This window comes from Pipistrellus kuhlii, unplaced genomic scaffold, assembly GCF_014108245.1.
Source record: "Pipistrellus kuhlii isolate mPipKuh1 unplaced genomic scaffold, mPipKuh1.p scaffold_m20_p_73, whole genome shotgun sequence".
Lineage (NCBI taxonomy): Eukaryota > Metazoa > Chordata > Mammalia > Chiroptera > Vespertilionidae > Pipistrellus > Pipistrellus kuhlii.
This window is the reverse complement of record NW_023425577.1, coordinates 747,978-768,572: the sequence shown is the minus strand read 5'-3', so window position 1 is coordinate 768,572 and position 20,595 is coordinate 747,978. Positions and strand designations below refer to the sequence as shown.

Genomic DNA, 20,595 nt, shown 5'->3' with positions numbered 1-20,595 from the left:
CTTGAGCCTGGGGCGGGGGAGGGGAGCCGCTCAAGCTGGGGGAAGGCGGGTGGGGGCACCCAGGGGTCACAAGTGCCTCCAAAGACCAAAGACAGGGATGCCCCCAGCTTCTAGGGGACCTTCCTCTCCAAAGCCAGGGCTCTGTCGGACTTCCCCCTGCCCCCACACAGCTCGGTTTCTCTTTCGCCTCTTTCATTTTCCTTCTCTCCTCCACCCTTGGTGAGTTCTGTGCCTCCCCTTCAAAGGCTGGCGAGCCCCATCCCTCAGCATCTCTCCACTCTAAAGAAACTGCCATCCTTCAGGAAGACAGAGGTCTCTCTCAGAGAGAGACTCAGCGTCTCACCTCTTGTTCTAGTGGCTGTCACGTCTGACCTGTTGTGAAGTCCCACCTTAAATTCTAACTAGAAGCCTCACCATCTAAACCTTCTCCCAGTCCTTACTGGGAGAGGGCCTCTGCATTCACCAAGATTCTTCCCTTGGCTTTTCAGATCCTTTCGGATGAAGGAGGTACCTGGGGAGAGATGGATCCCACAAGGTATGCTGGATAGTTGACTGAACCCCCAGACTTAAACAGGAGTAGGAGCCCTTGTTCATGAGTGTGAGAGAGGGCACCCCGGACCTTACGGGTGCTTGTGTGGAGGGGCCCCAGATCTCCAGGCAGAAAGGATGGGTACCCCACCCAAGGGAGGGGACAGCCTCGCCAGCCCGCTCAGGCGCCAGGGACGCCTGGAGGCGTTGGTCCGCCCCTCCGCGCCCAGTCGGGCTAGGGGCGAAGTCCGATCCAGGCCTGCGGGCAGGCGGGGACCTGCCAGGCTAGGTCGGGCCGGGCTGGGCCTGGCAACACACAGCCCCATAGCGACTAGGTGGGGCCAGGCCAGGCGGCCGTGGCTGGGCCCGGGGGCGGAGGCTGGGGCTGGTTGGGACTAGCCGTCGGGGGCCCGGGCGCGCCCTGGGACCTGGCAGATGCCCGGGCTCCCAGCTCCCAGCTCCCAGCTCGGGGCCCAGGGACAGCGCTGGCCACACCCCTTCCTGTGCCCTTATATGGGCGTCGTGGGGAGACTCCGGGGAGCGCCCCGCCCCCCCAGCCGAGTGCGGACTCCCAGCGTGTTGCCACGGCGACGAGGACCTGCTCCCCGGTGCGTGCCCCTCCGTGAGGCTAATGGAATCGTTCCCAAACTGCCTGCCTCGGAGATCCCTGTGGGCACCGCGGGCTGAACCACTGCCGACGGGGGAAGGTGACTGGAGGCCTCGGAGGCCGGCAGTTCGGCACACCCCGAGCTGCGCTGGGGTCCGAGCCCAGGTTCCTCTTCCGAGGCGCGGAACCCGCCCGGCCCAGGGCGGGGTGCAGGTCCCGTAGGAACCCAGTGACGGAGGCTGGGCCGGGCTCCTTCCCCCAGGGCTGTTGCCACACTTCCTGCCGGAGCTCTTCCCGGTCTGTTTCTAAGGAAGGAGTGGGGCAGGGCGGCCGCGCCCCGGCCTCCGGGCTGGGTCCGGGCTCCAGGAGCTGACGCCCAAGGTTCCTGGGGATTGACTTTGGGATGGGGACCGAGTATACGGGCGCCTGGAGGTCACCCACACGGTGGGCGTCCGTCCTGGAAGACCCAGTAGTCGGATTCCTCAGGATCCTCAACCACCCTCCTTCCCTCACGGTGTCTCCATCAGGGACTGACCTCCTGTCATTGTCATCTCAGCTCGGAAGCTGTGCGCCGACCCCCCTAATTCTCCCTCCTTCGGGCATCGCAAATGACCCCAGGGACCCTGACCTGGGACAGTGTCTCCTTGTCCCCCACATGTTTCCCTCAGTGCACCCCAGGACCCTCATTCACTTTCAGCACATCTAGATTATCCTTCCCATTTCCGGGAGACCCTCTGCCTCTCCCGTGGACTCCATCTCCCCCTCCCCACACTCAGCACTTTTCCCGGTTCAGTGCCTCCCGTGAAAATGCCAGCCCTTCAGCCCCTCTGTGCTCAGGACCCCCCACTTCATTCCTGAGTCAGGTGGCTCCTTACCGCTCTCCCATTTCCCCTGCTTAACCCTTCCCTCTCTTTTATGGGGTCTCCCGGAGTAGTAGTCACAGCCCTCCACCCCCTCTCGGATACTACCGGCCCCTCAGGCCTTCTGTGTCCAACTTGGGGTCCTCCCTACACACACACACACACACACACACACACACACACACACACACACTTGCTCTGTATCAGTTCCTCGTGTCCCTCATCACCCTCCCCGGATCCCTTCCCTGTGTACCTCAGACCCTCCCAGCAACCCCTTCCTTGGGCGCCCAAGGACCCCTGAACCCCTCCCCCTGCAGCCTCGCCAAACCGCCCAGCCCGTGGCCGCTGTTTACAAGGACACGCGCTTCCTGACAGTGACGCGAGCCGCCTCCTCCCCTTCCCCACGCTCCGCTGCGGGAGGGGGCGCGGGCCGCGCGGCGGCCAATCAGCGCGCGCTTCCGCGGCTGCCAATCGCCGTATAAAGGCGCGGGGCTGCCGGGGCGGCCTGGACCTGGAGCGCGGCGGGCCAGCGGCGGAGCCAGCGGAGACCGGGAGCCGGGGGAAGCCACACCGAGGAGGCGAGCGCACCGGACGAGGAGAGGAGCAGGGGCTCGCGAAGCCAGCCGCACGGAGCTCCCGCGCACGGCAGCCGGCTGGCCTCCCCCGATCCGCGCCGGCCCCGGAGCGCGCTGCCCCACACCCGGTCCAGCCCGCCGCCGAGGACTGCGCGCCGCTCGCTTGCAGCGGCGAGGCCCGGGGCGGCCCCGCAGGGACCTCCCTACACCGCCCGGGCCGCCCGGATGTGCACTAAAATGGAACAGCCCTTCTACCACGACGACTCATACGCAGCGGCGGCGGCGGGATACGGCCGGGCCCCGGGCGGCCTCTCTCTCCACGACTACAAACTCCTGAAACCCAGCCTGGCGCTCAACCTGGCCGACCCTTACCGAGGTCTGAAAGCGCCCGGGGCGCGGGGCCCGGGCCCGGAGGGCAGCGGCGGGGGCGGCTACTTCTCCAGCCAGGGCGCGGACTCGGGCGCGTCCCTCAAGCTCGCCTCTTCCGAGCTGGAGCGCCTGATCGTGCCCAACAGCAACGGCGTGATCACGACGACGCCCACGCCCCCGGGACAGTACTTCTACCCCCGCGGGGGCGGCAGCGGCGGAGGCGCGGGAGGCGCCGGGGGCGGCGTCACCGAGGAGCAGGAGGGCTTCGCCGACGGTTTTGTCAAAGCCCTGGACGACCTGCACAAGATGAACCACGTGACGCCCCCCAACGTGTCCCTGGGCGCCAGCGGAGGGGCCCCGGCGGGGCCCGGGGGTGTCTACGCCGGCCCGGAGCCTCCTCCCGTCTACACCAACCTCAGCAGCTACTCCCCCGCCTCTGCGCCCGCCGGGGCCGCCGGGGCCGCCGTGGGGACCAGCAGCTCGTACCCGACGGCCACCATCAGCTACCTCCCCCACGCGCCACCCTTCGCCGGCGGCCACCCGGCGCAGCTGGGCCTGGGCCGCGGCGCCTCCGCCTTCAAGGAGGAGCCGCAGACCGTGCCCGAGGCGCGCAGCCGCGACGCCACGCCGCCTGTGTCGCCCATCAACATGGAAGACCAGGAGCGCATCAAAGTGGAGCGCAAGCGGCTGCGGAACCGGCTGGCGGCCACCAAGTGCCGGAAGCGGAAGCTGGAGCGCATCGCGCGCCTGGAGGACAAGGTGAAGACGCTCAAGGCCGAGAACGCGGGGCTCTCGAGCACCGCGGGCCTCCTCCGGGAGCAGGTGGCTCAGCTCAAACAGAAGGTCATGACCCATGTCAGCAACGGCTGCCAGCTGCTCTTAGGGGTCAAGGGACACGCCTTCTGAGCATTCCTTCCCCCTACGGACATCCCACCCCCCACCTCCCAGCCTGGACGGCTGGGCGAAAGCCTTCCACGGGGTGAGGGTGAGGGTGCAGGCGGTGGGCACCCGCCCCGGGCCATGGGAACGCCGAAAATCACACTGGACTCCTGCCTGCCCGCTCTGCGCCCAGTCCTTCCACCTCAACGTTTACAAACCCCCCTTCCACTTTTTTTTTGTATTTTTTTTTCTGCTGGAAACGAACTCGATTCATATTGAATATAATATATTTGTGTATTTAACAGGGAGGGGAGGAGGGGGCGATCGCGGCGGAGCTGGCCCCGCCGCCGCCCGGTACTCAAGCCCGCGGGGACACTGGGGAGGGGACCCCTGCCCCCCACCCTCCCCCTCTGCACTGTACTGTGGGAAAGAAACACGCACTTAATCTCTAAAGAGTTTATTTTAAGATGTGTTTGTGTGTGTGTGTGTGTGTGTGTTTGTTGTCCTGACTTTTTATTGAATCTATTTAAGTAAAAAAAGAAAAAAAGAGGTTCTTTATTAATTTCTGTTGTCTTTTTTTTTTTTCCAAGCCGGGCGGGCGGAGGGAGGAAGAGTACTGGGATGCCCCCGCCCCGCTGCTGCTGTTTGTGGTTCGCTTGGGCATCTGTCACCTCGCCAGCTCTGCCCCAGCATCTCGGGGACCCCAGCCCAGCCAGGGTGCCCTGCCCTGTTCGCGGCCCCAGACCCCGGGAGGGTGGGCTGGAGGGTCCAGGGCGAGGACGCGGTCCAGCCTGACACCTGGGGGCAGGATGCCCGGGGCGGCGCCGCAGTGCGCAGGCGCGGCCCCACCCAATCGCGCGCGCCGGGGCTTTCCCTGCTGACGCAACGGAAGCGCTGCCCTTATTTGGGCGCATTCTGTCCAGTGACGCGCCCGCGGTCTCCGGGCAGATTCCGGGAATCCCCTCCCCCGCTCTGCCGGGCAGGGGCCGCGGCGCCCGGAAGGAGGCCGGGATTTTCCCAGGCGGGCGGCTGCCCGGGCCCGGAAAGCCCCAGGCTTGAGTCCAGGGCGTCCGCGGTGGGTGGGCCGCGCTCCAGGGTCCGGGGAGCCGCCCCGCAGCCTCCCTCCCCCGGCTCGGCGCCCGGGCCCCGCCGCGCCCACGCTGTCTGACCTGACCCGGGTGGGGGTGTGCTCCTGCCCGCGCGTCCCCGCCACTGGTCCCCCCTCACCTCCGCCAGGAAGGGCGGCGCCCGCCTGCCAGTTTCCCCTCTCGGTGCCAGGCCAGGATCGGCGCGGCTGCCAAGTCTGGTCCTGCCAGGGTGGCTGGCCAGGCCGCGGCGCGCCCCCATCGGTCTGGCGCGGGGCTCCTGTCCCCCACCCCCCCCCACCCCCCCACCCCGCAGCTGTGATGGGCATGTGGGTAACGAGTGGGTCCAGCCTCGGAGCTGGAAGCACTCAGGACAGCAAAGAAACCAGCCCACAGGGGCTGGATGGACAGAACAGACACTTGATTCATATCTCAAGTACCGAACAACCCAGCCCTGGAGGCACAGTCTAGACCACAGCAGGCAGATGGACAATAAACAAGGAAACATGATTCCCAGATGGTGGTAGGTGCTAGGAAAAGAAGACACAGGTGAAAGCGGAGCAGGGTAGGTGAGCTGCTTTGGAGGACAGGCGGGGGACATAGACCTCTGAGGAGACCGCATTTGAAGAAGCCCAGCCCTGAGAAAACCTGGGTAACAGCATTCCGGGTCGAAGGAACACATGCAGTTCCTGCGGCCAGAACAAGACCAGCCTGTTAAAGAACAATAAGAAGTCAGTACGCCTGGAATAGAATAAACAGGAGGGTGGAGCTGGGGTCAGGGAAGACCACACAGGGCCTTGGGGAGAAGTGGAGATAAAATTCCAAGGCTGAGATTAGTGACTTTGGTGGGTATTGGGCTGGGCAGCAATATTAATAATGGGTCTGGATTAAACGAGCTTGTCAGTCCTGTTCTGTGGAAGTAAATATGGGCTCAGGGTGGCCAAGTCACTTGCCTGGACACATACAGAATCAGACTGCACTCCTGGGAAAATTGCCTCGCTCCTGCCTCCTGCCTTCCAGCCGAACCCTCACCTTCCACCCTAGGGGCTGACAGGCAGCTCTTTCAAACTTCAGAGGGGGTGGGGGGGTGGGGCAGAGCATGCTCACCAAGCACGTAGCTCAAGTTCCCACTTCTTTAAAAAATGTTTTTAAATTTAGTTTTAGGAAGGGAAAGAAACACCGATGTGCTGTTCCACTTGTGTATTCAGTGGTTGTTTTGACGAGGGATCAAATCCCCATCTTTAGTGAGTGGGGACAAAGCTCTAACCAACTGAGCTACCTGGCCAGGGCCTGGAGCTCCCATTCTTGGCTCTTCTCAGGATTGGGTCCCGATCCTTTTTTTAATTATTATTAAATATATTTTATTAATTTTTTACAGAGAGGAAGAGGGAGTTAGAAACACCCATGGGAGAGAAACATTGATCAGCTGCCTCCTGCACATCCCCTACTGGGAATGTGCCCACAACCAAGTCACATGCCCTTGACCGGAATCGAACCTGGGACCCTTCGGCCTGAAGGCTGATGCTCCATTCACTGAGCCAAACTGGTCGGGCATCCTCTTTTCCATAAGACTGGACTCTTCTTCCAGGCCCAGGTACCCTCCCTAGTAACCATTCACAGCGCCCTGAGCTTTATATATTTTATCTCTTCCTATTTTTATTTTTTATTAACCCTCACTTGAGAATATTTTTCCATTGATTTTTAGGGAGAGTGGAAAAGAGAAGGAAAGACAGGGAGAAACATGGATGTGAGCCCGAAACCGGTTTGGCTCAGTGGTAGAGCGTCAGTCTGCGGACTGGAAGGTCCCAGGTTCGATTCTGGTCAAGGGCATGTACATTGGTTGCGGGCACATCCCCGGTGGGGGGGGTGCAGGAGGCGGCTGGTCGATGTTTCTCTCTCATCAACGTTTCTGGCTATCTCTCTCCCTTCCTCTCTGTAAAAAATCAATAAAATATATTTTTAAAAAAAGAAAAAAGAAACATCAATGTGAGAGAAACACATCATTTGGTTGCCTCCTGCATGAGCCTTGACTAGGGGAGGAACCTGCAACCAAGTGCCCTTGACTGGAACTGAACCCGGAACTCTGGTCCACAGGCTGCGGCTCTATCCACTGAGCCAAACCAGCAAGGTTCATACTTGTATCTCTTTATATATATATATATATATATATATATATATATATATATATATATATATATATATATTTTTTTTTTTTTTTTTATTGATTTTGTAGAGAGAGGAAGGGAGAGGGTTAGAAACATTGATGAGAGAGAGTCATCAATCAGCTGCCTCTTGCACACCCCCTACTGAGGATATGCCCACAACCAAGGTACATGACCTTGACCGGAATCAAACCCGGGTCCCTTCAGCCAAACTGGTCCTGGCCATACTTGTATCTCTTTTAACATGAATGGTGATCTGGCTTGGTTGTCTTTATTTCCATTTTCCTGATGAAGAAAACCAGGAAAGGTCGCATCTCTTAAAATAACATGTGGGGACTGCCCTGCAAGGCCAGGTTCGGGGACTTGCTCAAGGCAAGGGGCAAATAGCAACTCCCCCAAACTGCCCTTAGGCCAAAGGAGAGAGAAAAGTGTATATGAGGTAATTCTGCCACCCTGTGGTGCAGATAAGTAACTACAGCGTCAGTTTCTCAGGCCAAAGGGGAAGGGAGTGGGATACCTGGATGGACAAAAGACAGCAGAACAGACCACACCAACACAAACTCACAACCTGTCCCTAATACTTTATTGGTCACCTCTAGGCCTGTGCCCGGTTGGGGAGTTCCAGCAATGGGTCACTATTCACCACTCAGCTAGGAATAGAAGAAGGCCTTGGCCTAGCCCTTCAGGATCAGGACTGAGGAATTTGAAGGGGCAGGCCTGGCCTTTCCTGGGCCAGCACAGGCACACAGGGGTGGGGGTGGGGGCCCAGAGCCCAAGCTTGGCATCTGTCTGCCAGCCTAACTGTGTTTGGAGAAGTATTCCTTGCTATCATCCACATCAGGCTTGATCGTGTCACTACCTGGCTTCCAGTTGGCGGGACAGACTGTGGGAAGACACAAGGACGCACAGGTGAGGTGACAGCCCATAGTCAAGGCAGGGCAGCAGTGAGAGGCAAGGTGAGATCCCGCATGGCAGAGGAAAAAGCCCAGAGCCAAGGGGTCCAGGCCCAAGACCACATCACATGTTGACAGAAGCCCCCAAGCTCAAATTCAGAGCTTATAACTGATATTTTCATTTCTTTTTGGCCCCTCTAGCCCCATCTTTCCCCCTCAGCTCCATCCCTACTAGACTCTGAGAGGCTATGGTCAAACTGTGCCCTCCACCCAAGAAGGTAATCTGATCCAACTAATTTTATTCAAATTAGTTGAATAAAATACCTTTTTACTCACACATCTTCTAATACCTTTTCTATCACTTTTATTACCTCCCAGCGACCCACCCTCCCATTGGGGTAGCTCCCCAATCAGACTAGAAACTTCCTGCAGACTAGGCCACGAGCTGAACCTTCACATCCATGTTACTTAGGTGACAAAGCAGACAGGGAGTGTCTACATGAGTGACAGAGAGGGGCATGTGAATGTGTGTGCACTCACCTTCCCCATGCTCATCTGTGTACTGGAAGGCCTGGACCAGCCGCAGAGCCTCATCCACAGAGCGCCCCACAGGCAGATCGTTGACAGTAATCTGGCGAAGGATACCCTTGCCATCGATGATAAAGAGGCCCCTGAAGACAGGAGGGTCCCAGTGAAAAGCTGGTGGCTCCCACTGGCCGGTGGAGGGAGCACCATCTCCCACTCGCGGCCACGGAGCTAATGGCAGGGAGGGCATTGCCCAAGCGTGGTCCCCTCACCCAGAGGACCCCCTCGTACCTGTAGGCGATGCCCTCATCTTCCTTCAGCACGCCATAATCATGGGACAAACTTCTGGTTACATCGGCCAGCAGGGGGATGTTCAGGGGGCCCAAGCCACCCTCCTTCCGCGGGGTGTTAATCCTGGGAGTAGGGGAGACAGGGCTGGGACCTCAGGATGCCTGGCCCCAGCAGGGTCCTCACCCTGGGACCTGGGTGTGATAAGGGCAGGCGGGAGAGGGGTGCTGGAGGAGAGAGATAAGGGGCCCTGGAAGTCCCACCCACCCCACCCTGCTGTGGGCGCAGGGGCCGTTTCCCACAGCTGGGAAGACTACGCTAATGCTCTCGTTCCAGCAAAGTGGCTTCACATGCGCTGGTGGCCACCGGCATCTTGGGACAAAGCTGCCCATCCTCTCCCCAGCTGAGTTCTGAGGCCCAGCCCTTTACTCCCTTGAACTGGAGTGCCGCCTTCTTTAAATAGTTGTTGGGGAGGGAAGCTGCTTTGCCCTAGTGAGATAAAGCATTTGCATCTTCACACCAAGCACCTGGATTCCAAATGCTAATTACCGCTGTCCTCGTTAAGGACCTGGGCGTCATTATTATTTCCATAATTTTCTAGATGGGGAAGGGAGGTGCAGAGGTTGGGCAATGGCCACTGGAACACACAGCGGGGACCCCGTGGGAGGTGTAGGTTTGGCTGCGTGCAGCCCTCCCTCCCCGCTGGCCCCCGCTCCTACCAAGCCAGGTGGGTGAACTGCGAGTCCACGGAGACCCCCAGCACCTCGCAGCCCAGCTTGCGGAAGTCCGCGGCGCGCTCGCTGAAGGCGATGATCTCCGTGGGGCACACGAACGTGAAGTCCAGCGGGTAGAAAAAGAGGACCACGTACTTCCCTGGAGGAGGGGGGGAAGGGGACAGAGGAGGAGGCGTGAGGGCCCGGCGCCCGCGAAGCCTGGGCCCCGCCCCCCACCTGGGCCCCCTCCAGGCCGGCCTCACCTCGATAGTCGGAAAGTTTCACCTCCTTGAAGGCGCCCTCCACCACGGCGGTGGCCTGGAAGTCCGGGGCGGGCTTGCCAATGTGCGCGTTGCCGGTGGCCATGACTGAAAGCTGAGACCCCCGCCCCCCGGCCTGGTCAGTGCGCCCGGGGAGACCCTTTGTCCGCCTCCTCCCCAAGGTCACACCTGCGTGCCGGGCCCGGGGACGGAGTCAGGAGGCCGAAGGCAGGGTCACTGTCCGGAACCCTCCCCGGGACCGGCTGGACGCGGCTTTTGGGCCGCGGGATACCCCTCCCTCCCGGCCCACAAGGGCGGCCCGGCCGCGGCCGCCCGCCCGGCCTCCCGGGAGCAAATGAACCTGGATGCGCGGGCGCGGGCTCGCCGCCCCGGGAGGAGCCCCCGGGAGGAGCCCCCGGGAGCAGGGGGCGGAGAGCAAGCCGAGCTCCGGCCTCGATTCCCCATCCCACCCCAAGGACAAAGGCGGCCCCCAGGGCGGACGGGGAACAAAGGCGGCCGCGGCTGCGGGCTGGAGAGGGCCGCGGAGGCTCCAGGGGGCTCCCCCAAGCCCGGGGCGCCCCCGGAGGCCCTACCTGCGTGGGAAAGGAGGGGACGCACACACCCTCTCACCCGCGTGGACCCGCGTTCTCAGCGCCGAGTGCGCGCGGGGCGCGGAGCCTTATAAGCGCGGCCGGGCCCGTGACGCCCAGGGCGGGGCGGGGCGCCGGGAGGAGCGGGCGGGTCCACGGCCGCCGGAGGGGAGGGGACCGGCTGCCGGGTCTGGGGGAGCCGCGCAGCCGCGGGCCGCGCCCACGGTGCCCACCCGTGAGGGCAGCGGGGGGGCGGAGAGCAAGATCCCGCGCGGGGCTCGGCCCCGGAGCGCGCCGGGAGCGGTTGGGGTCCCGCATGGACCGGAGCTCAACCGCGCTCCTGCTGAGGCCTCTGCTGCTCCTGCTGCTGGCGACCCCCGCCCGGGGCTCCCCCGTCTACCACTACTTCGGGGAGCAGGGCCAAGGCGACACGTGGGAGCAGCTGCGGCTGCAGCAGCTGGGGAAAGGTAACTGTAGGAGGGAGCGGTGCCCCGTCGCCCCACGCTGCCAGCTGGCTGCAAACGGACCCTCCTCAGCGGGCTTCCAGATCTCCGCTCAGCTTCGCGCTTGGGCTGGCCACTCGTCTCCGGGGCTCAGTGTTCTCATCTGTCAACTGAAACAGAGACTGCCTTTCCGCAGCTTACCTGTGGAGAGGGGGCTGGACCCAAGCAGACAGATCCACAGGCACATGGATAGGTGGTAGGAAGAGCAGAGACAGAGAAAGAAGGGAGCAGGTCCATTTCTTTCATATATATATATATATATATATATATATATATATATATATATATATAAAGAAATATATATATAAAGAAATATATATATAAAGAAATATATATATATAAAGAAATATATATATATATAAAGAAATATATATATAGAAATATATATTATATTAATTTTTTACAGAGAGGAAGAGAGAGAGAGAGAGCTAGAAACGTCGATGAGAGAGAAACATAGATCAGCTGCCTCTGCACACCTCCTGCCGGGGATGTGCCCGCAACCAATGTACATGCCCTTGGCCGGAATCGAACCTGGGACCTTTCAGTCCGCAGACGGATGCTCTACCACTGAGCCAAACCGGCTTCGGCCATTTCTTTCTTTTTAAAAAAAATATTTTATTGATTTTTTACAGAGAGGTAGAGAGAGGGATAGAGAGTTAGAAATACTGATGAGAGAGAAACATCCATCAGCCGCCTCCTGCACACCCCCCACCAGGAATGTGCCCGCAACCAAGGTACATGCCCTTGATGGAATCGAACCCAGGACCCTTCAGACCAAAGGCCTACGCTCTATCCATTGAGCCAAACCGGCTTGGGCAGCAGGTCAATTTCTGAAGCCTGAGCAGGCCTGGCTGAAGAGGATAGGTAACCAATGTAGCTGACATGACAAGAAAAGCAAAAGTTGAACGATGTAGGGGGAAGAGTGTTGCCAGGGAGTGGGGAAAGCATGTGCCAAGGCCACAAGGCCCGATGGAGTGTAACCAGAACCCAGGTTCTGCCGCCTGGTGCCACGGAAGCCACATTTGTGAGCTAGATGCTGGTGAAAAAAAGAAAGAGTTTATTCAAGTGTTGGCCACCTGAGAAGACAGGGGACTCTTGTGGAAAAGCCCATCTCCCGGAGTTTGTATAAGGAGGGAGAGGGAAAGCAGAACAAAGAGCCCCGGGGGAGGGGGTTGAAGTTCTCTGCTGGAAGGCCAGCATGGTCCACGCTGAGAAGAACCTCAAAACTGGTCAAGGGATGGTCTGGTGAGCATGACCCTGGTTTGACCATTGAAGGTCGGCAATTCTAGAGCTGAGATGAGTGTAGGTCAGCATCTGTATCTTCTGAGGTTAGTCCCTCTTATTCTTTTTTTTTTTTATATATATATTTTATTGATTTTGTACAGAGAGGAAGAGAGAGAGATAGAGAACTAGAAACATCGATGAGAGAGAGTCATCGATCAGCCGCCTCTTGCACACCCCCCACTGGGGATATGGCCACAACCAAGGTACATGCCCTTGACCGGAATCGAACCCGGGTCCCTTCAGTCCCCAAGCCGACACTCTATCCATTGAGCCAAACCGGTCTCGGCTATTCTTTTTGTTGTTGTTGTTAATCCTCACATGAAGATATGTTCTCCCATTGTTTTTCAGAGAGAATGGAAGGAGGGAGGGAGAGGACACACACACACACACACACACACACAGTATTCAATGTGAGAGAGTTCCTAGGATTATTTTACAAACATGCTGTTTACCTACAAGTTATTATACATAGTAATCAGAGTCACCGTCTACACAGAAACAATGTCAAAAGAATGGTGGGGTGGGTTACAATTTATTGATGTTACAAGAAAAATGAAAGATGCTAGTGTTCTGTGATGGAGGTTTGGCTAGAGAGAAGTCAGTAAAAAAAATAAAACAAACCCTGTTTAGGGAAGTGTAAGTGCTCTCAGTAAGTTGTAGTTGTTTTAAAACTGATTATACTCATTGTTTTATTTATTTATTTTTTAAAAATATATTTTATTGATTTTTTTACAGAGAGGAAGGGAGAGGGATAGAGAGCTAGAAACATTGATGAGAGAAATGCCGACCAGCTGCCTTCTACATGCCCCCCACCAGGGATGTGCCCCCAACCAATGTACATGCCCTTGACCGGAATCGAACCTGGGACCCTTCAGTCTGCAGACCGGCGCTCTATCCACTGAACCAAACCGGTTACAGCCACACTCGTTGTTTTAAAAATATATATATTATTGAATTTTTACAGAGATGGAGAGGGATAGAGAGTTAGAAACATCGAGGAGAGAGAAACATCAATCAGCTTCCTCTTGCATACTCCCTACTGAGTATATGCCTGCAACCAAGGTACATTCCCATGACTGGAATCGAACATGGGATGCTCTATCCACTGAGCCAAACCGGTTTCGGCCATACTCATTGTTTGTATTCCATGAGCTAGCCCAGTGCCAGGGGCTTTAAGTATTGTCATTGTGCTAATCATGTCATTTAATTTACCAACTGACAGACCTGCTGGCCAGGTGTCACTTGCCAGCTAGACAGGCTCTTGATCATGTCCCTGAAGATGAATCAGCTTCTGAGGGTGGGCACAAAGGGTGTTGTGCCACAGTTCCCACTGGCACAGGTGGGAAGGGTCAGTTTGCATCTCTCTGGGTTGCTCACCAGGTGTGTGAGTCGGAAGGGTGGCTTGCTCTTTCTGGGGCTCAGTTTCCCCGCCTGGGGCTAATGGCACAGAAGCACCACCCTGCAAACATGAACTACTGCTCAGCCGGTGTGGCTCAGGGGTTGAGCATTGACCCATGAACCAAGAGGTTAATTGGTTTGATTTCTTCATGATACATACAGGTTGTGGGCTCCATCCCCAGTAGGGGGCATGCAGGAGGCAGCTGATGAATGTTTCTCATCGATGTTCCTTTCCCTCTCCCTCCCTCTGTCTCTAAAATCAATTTAAACACACACACACACACACACACACACACACACACACACACACAACAACAACAACAACAACAAAACACCCACATGTTTCTCTCTCATCCCTAGACCAAACTGTTGCTGTCAGTGTTTTTAGCCTCCTCCCTCCCTGGGGTAGGGTCCAGGGGTACATAGATCCCCCACACACACACCCCTGACCCTCCATCTCTAGACGAAGAAGACTCGATCCTTGGCCCGTGGGGAAAGTGGCGGTGTCTTTGCGACCTGGGCAAGCAGGAGCGCAGCCGCGAGGTGCTGGGCACAGCCCCGGATCCGGTGTTCATGGACCGGGAGAACCTGGTGCAGATGCTGCCCTGCCGGCAACGAGATTGTTCGTCCTGCAAGCCGATCGACTGCGACTGGAGGCCCTGAGTCCGGGTTAGAGGCGGGCTCAAAGGGGGCGGACCGGGGTGGGTGGGAAGAAAGGAAGGACGGGGGTGTGTGTGTGTGGGGGGGGGGGAGCCCGCAGAGGGGAGGTGGGCATCTGGAAGGGAGAACTGGGGCCCTAAGTCTAGGGCTTGAGGGTGGTGGAGGAAGGAGAAAGCTGAGTCCGGAGATATGAGCAGAAAGGACGATTTCCAGGCAGAAAGGAAGAAAGATAGTGGAGGAAAACATGCTTGGGCGGCGAAGGGTTCCCAGGAGGGGTCTGGGTAGGGGGGCAGCCGACCTGGGCTGGAAGGGATTGGTGGCTGGAATGGGTTTGACTGGGCTCTGTTCCTCACTGCAGAGTCAAGTGTAATTACGGAGGTAGCCGTGGTCCCCAGGAAGGGACATGAGGCTGGTGAGAGCTGGGGACCCACAGGCAGAGGAATGGGCCTTGATGCGACCAGAAAATAAGACGGGGGCGAGAAGGGCGGGGTGGGAGACAACATGACTCCTGATATACAAGCGTCTATTGAGGTTTTGGGATCTCAGACCTCGGTTCGGAGGAAGGAGAGGCTTAGTCCGAATGAGAAAGAGGGTAGTAAGGGGGGGGGGGGGAGAGAGAGAGAGAGAGAGAGAGAGAGAGAGAGAGAGAGAGAGAGAGAGAGAGGTAGTCCGAAGGCCTGAGCCCCATGGGATGGAGACAGCTATCCCAGGATGCCTAGACTTTGTGGAGTGACAGGGATCGCGGCTGCAAACGGCCTGAGTCCAGGTGGGGGACGGGAATTCTGGGAGGGTAGTGTAATGGTATTTCATCTTCTAGGCCGTTCCCTTTCAGTTCCGCTCAGTTTCCCGTTTAATCCCCGCTTCTCCACCAGCCCCGGCGGGCGAGGCTCGGGAGCACTCCGAGAGGAGCTTCGAAAGCTACCTCTCCCACCCGGTTTTCCAAATTCAGAGCGCGGTGGTGGGCCTTGGGAACTACAATTCCCAGCACCGCCTACGGCAGTGGCGTGGGCGTCAGCTGAGCAAACGTCACGGCGGCGGGAGAGTTGGGGGCGTGTCCTGCGCGCTGATTGGTCAGGTCCAACCACTGCGGAAAACGCGCGCCGAGACCCGCGCCTGCAGCCCTGGTTCCCGGCGGCTGGTGGGGGCAGCCGAGGCGGCATGGATCTCAGCGAGCTGGAGAGAGACAATACCGGCCGCTGTCGCCTGAACTCGCCTGTGCCCGCAGTGTGCCGCAAGGAGCCGTGCGTCCTGGGCGTCGATGAAGCGGGCCGGGGCCCGGTCCTGGGTGTGTCCCCAGGGCACCTGGGGTGGAGGAGGGACGTGATCAGGGGGATGCAAATTGCACTGGAATGGGAGCCGGGATTGCACCGGTTTCGTTGTGTGTGTGGTGTGATAGCCGTGGCATAGGTGATGGCGCCGGAAAAAGTGGTGATAAGGGAACAAGAATGGCGGCTTTCATGGGCTCACTGGTTGGACCCCATTTTTCCAGGCCCCATGGTCTACGCCATTTGTTATTGTCCCAAGTCCCGCCTAGCAGATCTGGAGGCCTTGAAAGTGGCAGGTGAGCTCTCGGTGTGTATCTGGGGAAGGGGGTTCCTGGGCATGTGCGGGGGCGGATGTGAACTGGAGGGAGAGAGCAGGAATTGGGAGAACCAGCTGACCCCCTTCTCTCCCAACTCCTTTCCCAGACTCAAAGACCCTGTCGGAGAGCGAGCGGGACAGGCTCTTTGCGAAAATGGAGGAGGATGGGGACTTTGTGGGCTGGGCCCTGGACGTGCTGTCTCCAAACCTCATCTCCACCAGCATGCTTGGGCGGTGAGGGGTCCCCAGGAGGGGCCTGGGTAGGGGGCAGCCGACCTGGGCTGGAAGGGATTGGTGGCTGGAATGGGTTTGACTGGGCTCTGTTCCCCACTGCAGGGTCAAGTATAATCTGAACTCTCTGTCCCATGATACAGCCGCTGGGCTGGTGCAGTATGCATTGGACCAGGGCGTCAACGTGGCTCAGGTGAGCTAACTGTTGGGTTGCTCCATTTGGTCATCTCAGGATAAAACGGGAGTATGAGTGCTCTGAGCGATTCAGCATCAGACATTTGTAATACCTCAGGAATATTTATTGGCTGTTGACTTCCCTAACTATGTGACCTGCTAAGGACCCCCGGTGGGGCCCCAGCCCCACCCCCATCTCTATCCTAAAAGCTCAGTGTCCAGAACAAATCCCACATCTGTCTACCTGTCCTTGTCCTAGCCCAGGGCACTCTCCAGTCCTGGATGCCTGCCCATTCTCTTCCCTGGTTCCCCCACTTCCAGCCCCCTTTCCTACAATCTGCTCCCGAGCACCAGCAGCTGACAGCCTTTTTTTTTTTTTTTTAATGTAAATCTCAACATTTAATTTTCTGAGCACAGTGGAAATTAAATCAGGAACATTCACAGCCAAGGGGAGGCAAATGAGATTAAATTACCAGAGAGAAATATAAGTTGGCATGGTATCGAGTGCTCTGAGGCAAAGAACCAGCTGTTTTGAGAGAATGACATGGGCAAATACACTTGAGGGAGGGAATGGAACAAGAGACGCCTTGCTGAGGAGGTGGCGGAGGTCCAGAAATAGAATGTGGAGCTGACGATGCCATACTGAGCAAACAGACAACGGCCCTGCCCTTGGGTTCATGCCCAAGTCAGGGAGATGGATGTTCAGCTGGTAAACAAATAATAATGGTGATTTCTCAGAACAAAAACTTCTACTACGGAGATCACTTTCCCTCTTACCTCGCTGCTCCAGCCACAGGGCCTCCCCACCTCAGGGCCTTCGCACTGGCTGATTCCTCTGCCTAGAACAGTTTCCCAGATCGCCATCCACAAGGCTCATTCATTCCTTCATCTCTTTCAGGCCTTTATTCAAATGTCATCACCTCAGGGTGACCTTCTCTGGATTGCACACCTCCGTTTAAAATGACAGTCTTGCCGAGACCAGTTTGGTTCAATGGATAGAGTGTTGGCTTGGGGACTGAGGGGTCCCGGGTCAATTCCGGTCAGGGGCATGTGCCTTGGTTGCGGGCATATCCCCAGTAGAGGGTGTGCAGGAGGCAGCTGATCGATGACTCTCTCTCTTGGATGTTTCTAGCTCTCTATCTCTCTCCCTTCCTCTCTGTACAAAATCAATAAAAATATATTTAAAAAAATAAAATAAAATGACAGCCTTTTCACCCAGCTGGTGTGGCTCAGTGGTTGAGTGTCAGCCCATGAACCAAGAGGGCACCAGGTCAATTCCCAGGTCACATCCCTGGGTAGCAAGCTCAATCCTCAGTAGGGAGCACGCTGGAGGCAGCTGATTGATATATTCCTCTTGTTTCTACCTCTCCATTTCCTTTCCTCTATAAAATCAATAAAAACTGGGGGGAAAATTACAGCCTCTTCCAATTCTCCCCTATCCTTTATAATTTACCCTGTTTCTTTTTTTAAAAGATTGTATCAATTTATCATTTAAAAATATATATATTTTTATTGACTTCAGAGAGGAAGGGAGAGGGAGAGAGAAATAGAAACATGAATGATGAGAATCATTGACTGGCTGCCTCCTGCACACCCCCTACTGGTGATCAAGCCCACAACCTTGGCACGTGCCCTTGACCAGAATCGAACCTGGGACCTTTCAGTCCACAGGCCGACGCTCTATCCACTGAGTCAAACCAGCTAGGGTTTATCCTGTTTCTTGTCTGTGGCCCTCACCAAGGTGTCCCCTTCATGAGAACATGGGTTTTTGTCTGGTGTGTTCATTGCCTTGTTCCCACCATTTTTAAAAAAATATATTTTATTGATTTTTTACAGAGAGGAAGAGAGAGAGATAGAGAGCTAGAAACATCGATGAGAGAGATCAGCTGCCAGTTGCATACCCCCTACTGGGGATGTGCCCGCAACCAAGGTACATGCTCTTGACCGGAATCGAACCCGGGACCCTTCAGTCTGCAGACCAACACTCTATCCACTGAGCCAAACCGGTTTCAGCCCTTGTTTCCACTATTAAGTGCAGCCCATGGCATGCAGTAGGTGCTCAGTAAATGTAGACTGAGTATAGCTTATTCAGAAAAAGACTCTGGTTCAACAATAAAGATTTAAAAATAAACCAATAAAGTTTAATTTGTAGAACTGCAAAAAAAAAAAAAAAGAAGAAGGAAAAAAAAAGACTCTTAGGGAGGTGATCTTGAGCTGAGACCCCTGGGAAAAATGCAGCCTGGGACGAGCTAAGAGAAAACTATTCCAGGCAGTGGGAACAGCAAGGGCAAAGACGATGAGGCTGGATCGTTTGCACAGTTGTTTGTCCCAATGTTTGTTGACTGAATACATCGCTGCCACCGCCGCAGGTGTTTGTGGACACGGTGGGAATGCCAGAGACATACCAAGAGCGGCTGCAGAAGCGCTTTCCCGGCATTGAGGTGACAGTCAAGGCCAAGGCAGATGCTCTCTATCCGGTGGTCAGCGCTGCCAGCATCTGTGCCAAGGTTAGCCCCTCGCTGTCCATGTCTGGCTCCTAGCAACCCTTTAGGCATGGGGCAGGCGGGATGCCCCGAGGGAGGGAGATCTCAAGTGCCTGTCTTGCCCACAGGTGGCCCGAGACCAGGCCGTGAAGAACTGGCAGTTTGTGGAAAAACTACAGGACCTGGACACTGATTATGGCTCAGGCTACCCCAATGGTGAGCAGACGGTGGCAGGGGCTGCGTTGGGAGCTATCCTGAGCTAGTGATACTGGTGATAACTCTGACAAGGCAGTCCTGAGAGTGGTTCTGCTTACCCGGCTCCACAGTGGAAGAGGCTGAGGCCCAGACTGGGGGCCATTTGCTCACAGCCAGCAGCCATCATGTGGCAAAGCTGGTTTCCGGCTGGCAGGCTCCTCCCTCCCCGTTTCCTTCCTCTCTCTGATCTCTGGAACCCCAGTGAGAGACTGAAACCCATGGTGGGTGATGTCTGTTTGTTAAGGGGATGGGGGCAGGGTGAGGGGCACTGGCTTATGTCCCATGGCCCAGCTTAAATCCACAGTTTTCTCCCCAGTATAAGACTCACTTTCCTTGTCTGACATGGGAGTGGTTGTGCTCCCCCTACACACACACATAGAAGGGCAGGGTTGAAGATTCAGTGGTTGGATTCAAGGAACCCCTTGACCGTTCTGAGGCCCAGGAAGAGCCTGGCAGGTGGGTGGGGCGACACGAAGTGAAGACATCAGGCGCAGGCCAAAAGCAGTTTGGCCAGCATTCAGTGCCTACTGCGTATCTGATGCATGCTCTGTCCGGTCAAGCCTTGGGGATACAGCTGTGAGCAAGACAAACAAGGATTTGCCTGTCCCCACTGAGCTCATGGTTACATGGGAGGTGGGGAAGGGGGAGTTAACCTGAGGATCCACAAATGCTGGTCTAATGACTATTGTCCTATGGGGTAAAGGAGGTGTCTCGGAGGCAGTCTTCTTTAACTGTTGGCCGGGTAGAGAGTCCAAGAAGAACTGCCTGTGCAAAGGTCCTTGAGGCAGGAAGATGGCTAAGGTAGTGCAAGGTGCCTTAGGCACTCAAGAGGAGGCCTGAGATGAGATGATGGGGCCTCAGATGGGAGTCGAAGGAGCCGGGACCTTATGACAGGTCTCAGGGGCTGTCAACATTGCCCATTCCACCCCTTCCCTAGATCCCAAGACGAAAGCGTGGTTGCGGAAGAACGTGGAGCCCGTGTTTGGCTTCCCCCAGTTTGTCCGGTTCAGTTGGCGCACGGCCCAGAGCATACTGGAGAAGGAGGCGGAAGGTGTTCTGTGGTGGGTGTCCCAGAGGCGCTGTGAGGAGGGAGGGGAGCTAGGGCTTATCCCAGCCTGGGAGGGGGCACCCCCACAACCCCCAACAGCAGGTGGTCAGTATCACCACCTCTCGCCTACAGGGAGGACTTGCCAACAGAGGATCAGGAAGGACAAGGGAGGATTACATCCTATTTCAATGAAAAGCCAGGAGACCGCCCCCATCTCCCCCACCGGTACTTCCAGGAACGTGGCCTAGAGTCAGCCACCTCTCTCTAAGAGCCAGCCTGTACCCCTTTTTCCTTCAGTTTGTGATTAAAATTGCTTAACGAAAGCCCAGCATGGGGGTTGTACTTTGGGGTGGAGGTGGCTGGACCCAGCTGCTGACTTTTGTAACCTAACCAAGGTAGTGGGCACTGGTTGGTCGATTTTATTTTATTTTTTCAAAAATGTATTAGAACTTATTTGAGCCAAGATGAGGGCATATGCCTGGGAACAAGATCTCAAATGCTCCCTGGTTTTATTAAAAAATTCATACTTGTGCCGAAACCAGTTTGGCTCAGTGGTAGAGCGTCGTTCTGCGGACTGAAAGGTCCCGGGTTCGATTCCGGTCAAGGGCATGTACCTTGGTTGCAGGCACATCCCCAGTAGGGGG

At 56.8% G+C, this 20,595-nt stretch overlaps 4 protein-coding genes across 6 annotated transcripts; 3 read left to right on the top strand and 1 right to left on the bottom strand.

The window, feature by feature from the left end:
• Nucleotides 1–2,487: 2,487 nt before the first annotated feature.
• JUNB (JunB proto-oncogene, AP-1 transcription factor subunit) lies at nucleotides 2,488–4,380 on the top strand. Its single transcript, XM_036422838.2, has one exon. It carries the CDS (start codon nucleotides 2,796–2,798, stop codon nucleotides 3,843–3,845), a length of 1,050 nt encoding a protein of 349 aa, XP_036278731.1. The 5' UTR covers nucleotides 2,488–2,795; the 3' UTR covers nucleotides 3,846–4,380.
• A 3,246-nt stretch (nucleotides 4,381–7,626) lies between these two features.
• PRDX2 (peroxiredoxin 2) lies at nucleotides 7,627–10,476 on the bottom strand. Of its 2 annotated transcripts, none has more exons than XM_036422861.2 (6): nucleotides 10,338–10,476; nucleotides 9,748–9,859; nucleotides 9,491–9,644; nucleotides 8,775–8,897; nucleotides 8,499–8,629; nucleotides 7,627–7,948 (listed from the first exon to the last, which is right to left on the bottom strand). In XM_036422861.2, the coding sequence occupies exons 2-6, from the start codon at nucleotides 9,848–9,850 to the stop codon at nucleotides 7,863–7,865; spliced, it is 597 nt and encodes a 198-aa protein (XP_036278754.1). In that variant the 5' UTR covers nucleotides 9,851–9,859; nucleotides 10,338–10,476; the 3' UTR covers nucleotides 7,627–7,862. The 2 variants fall into 2 exon arrangements, with proteins under 2 accessions (XP_036278754.1, XP_045432021.1); XM_045576065.1 differs by having other exon boundaries at nucleotides 10,375–10,407.
• A 3-nt stretch (nucleotides 10,477–10,479) lies between these two features.
• On the top strand, nucleotides 10,480–15,928 carry THSD8 (thrombospondin type 1 domain containing 8). Of its 2 annotated transcripts, XR_006740588.1 has the most exons (4): nucleotides 10,482–10,801; nucleotides 13,983–14,188; nucleotides 15,669–15,740; nucleotides 15,868–15,928. XR_006740588.1 is itself a non-coding variant. In XM_036422865.2 (3 exons), exons 1-2 carry the CDS (start codon nucleotides 10,651–10,653, stop codon nucleotides 14,180–14,182), a joined length of 351 nt encoding a protein of 116 aa, XP_036278758.1. In that variant the 5' UTR covers nucleotides 10,480–10,650; the 3' UTR covers nucleotides 14,183–14,188; nucleotides 15,052–15,133. The 2 variants fall into 2 exon arrangements, 1 of the variants encoding a protein (XP_036278758.1); XM_036422865.2 differs by lacking the exons at nucleotides 15,669–15,740; nucleotides 15,868–15,928 and adding an exon at nucleotides 15,052–15,133 and having other exon boundaries at nucleotides 10,480–10,801.
• RNASEH2A (ribonuclease H2 subunit A) lies at nucleotides 15,329–20,277 on the top strand. The gene is made up of 8 exons (XM_036422854.2): nucleotides 15,329–15,464; nucleotides 15,669–15,740; nucleotides 15,868–15,994; nucleotides 16,097–16,184; nucleotides 18,535–18,672; nucleotides 18,777–18,864; nucleotides 19,841–19,964; nucleotides 20,084–20,277. The coding sequence occupies exons 1-8, from the start codon at nucleotides 15,338–15,340 to the stop codon at nucleotides 20,217–20,219; spliced, it is 900 nt and encodes a 299-aa protein (XP_036278747.1). The 5' UTR covers nucleotides 15,329–15,337; the 3' UTR covers nucleotides 20,220–20,277.
• Nucleotides 20,278–20,595: the final 318 nt, after the last annotated feature.

Coding starts and splice junctions, on each gene's coding strand:
- THSD8 (XM_036422865.2), top strand. CDS start 10,651: ATGGACCGGAGCTCAACCGCGCTCCTGCTGAGGCCTCTGCTGCTCCTG. Junction 10,802..13,982: donor GCTGCAGCAGCTGGGGAAAG/GTAACTGTAGGA, acceptor CTCCATCTCTAG/ACGAAGAAGACTCGATCCTT.
- PRDX2 (XM_036422861.2), bottom strand. CDS start 9,850: ATGGCCACCGGCAACGCGCACATTGGCAAGCCCGCCCCGGACTTCCAG. Junction 9,645..9,747: donor GAAACTTTCCGACTATCGAG/GTGAGGCCGGCC, acceptor CCCCTCCTCCAG/GGAAGTACGTGGTCCTCTTT. Junction 8,898..9,490: donor CAGTTCACCCACCTGGCTTG/GTAGGAGCGGGG, acceptor CCCTACTCCCAG/GATTAACACCCCGCGGAAGG.
- RNASEH2A (XM_036422854.2), top strand. CDS start 15,338: ATGGATCTCAGCGAGCTGGAGAGAGACAATACCGGCCGCTGTCGCCTG. Junction 15,741..15,867: donor GGAGGCCTTGAAAGTGGCAG/GTGAGCTCTCGG, acceptor CTCCTTTCCCAG/ACTCAAAGACCCTGTCGGAG. Junction 16,185..18,534: donor AGGGCGTCAACGTGGCTCAG/GTGAGCTAACTG, acceptor CCACCGCCGCAG/GTGTTTGTGGACACGGTGGG.
- JUNB (XM_036422838.2), top strand. CDS start 2,796: ATGTGCACTAAAATGGAACAGCCCTTCTACCACGACGACTCATACGCA.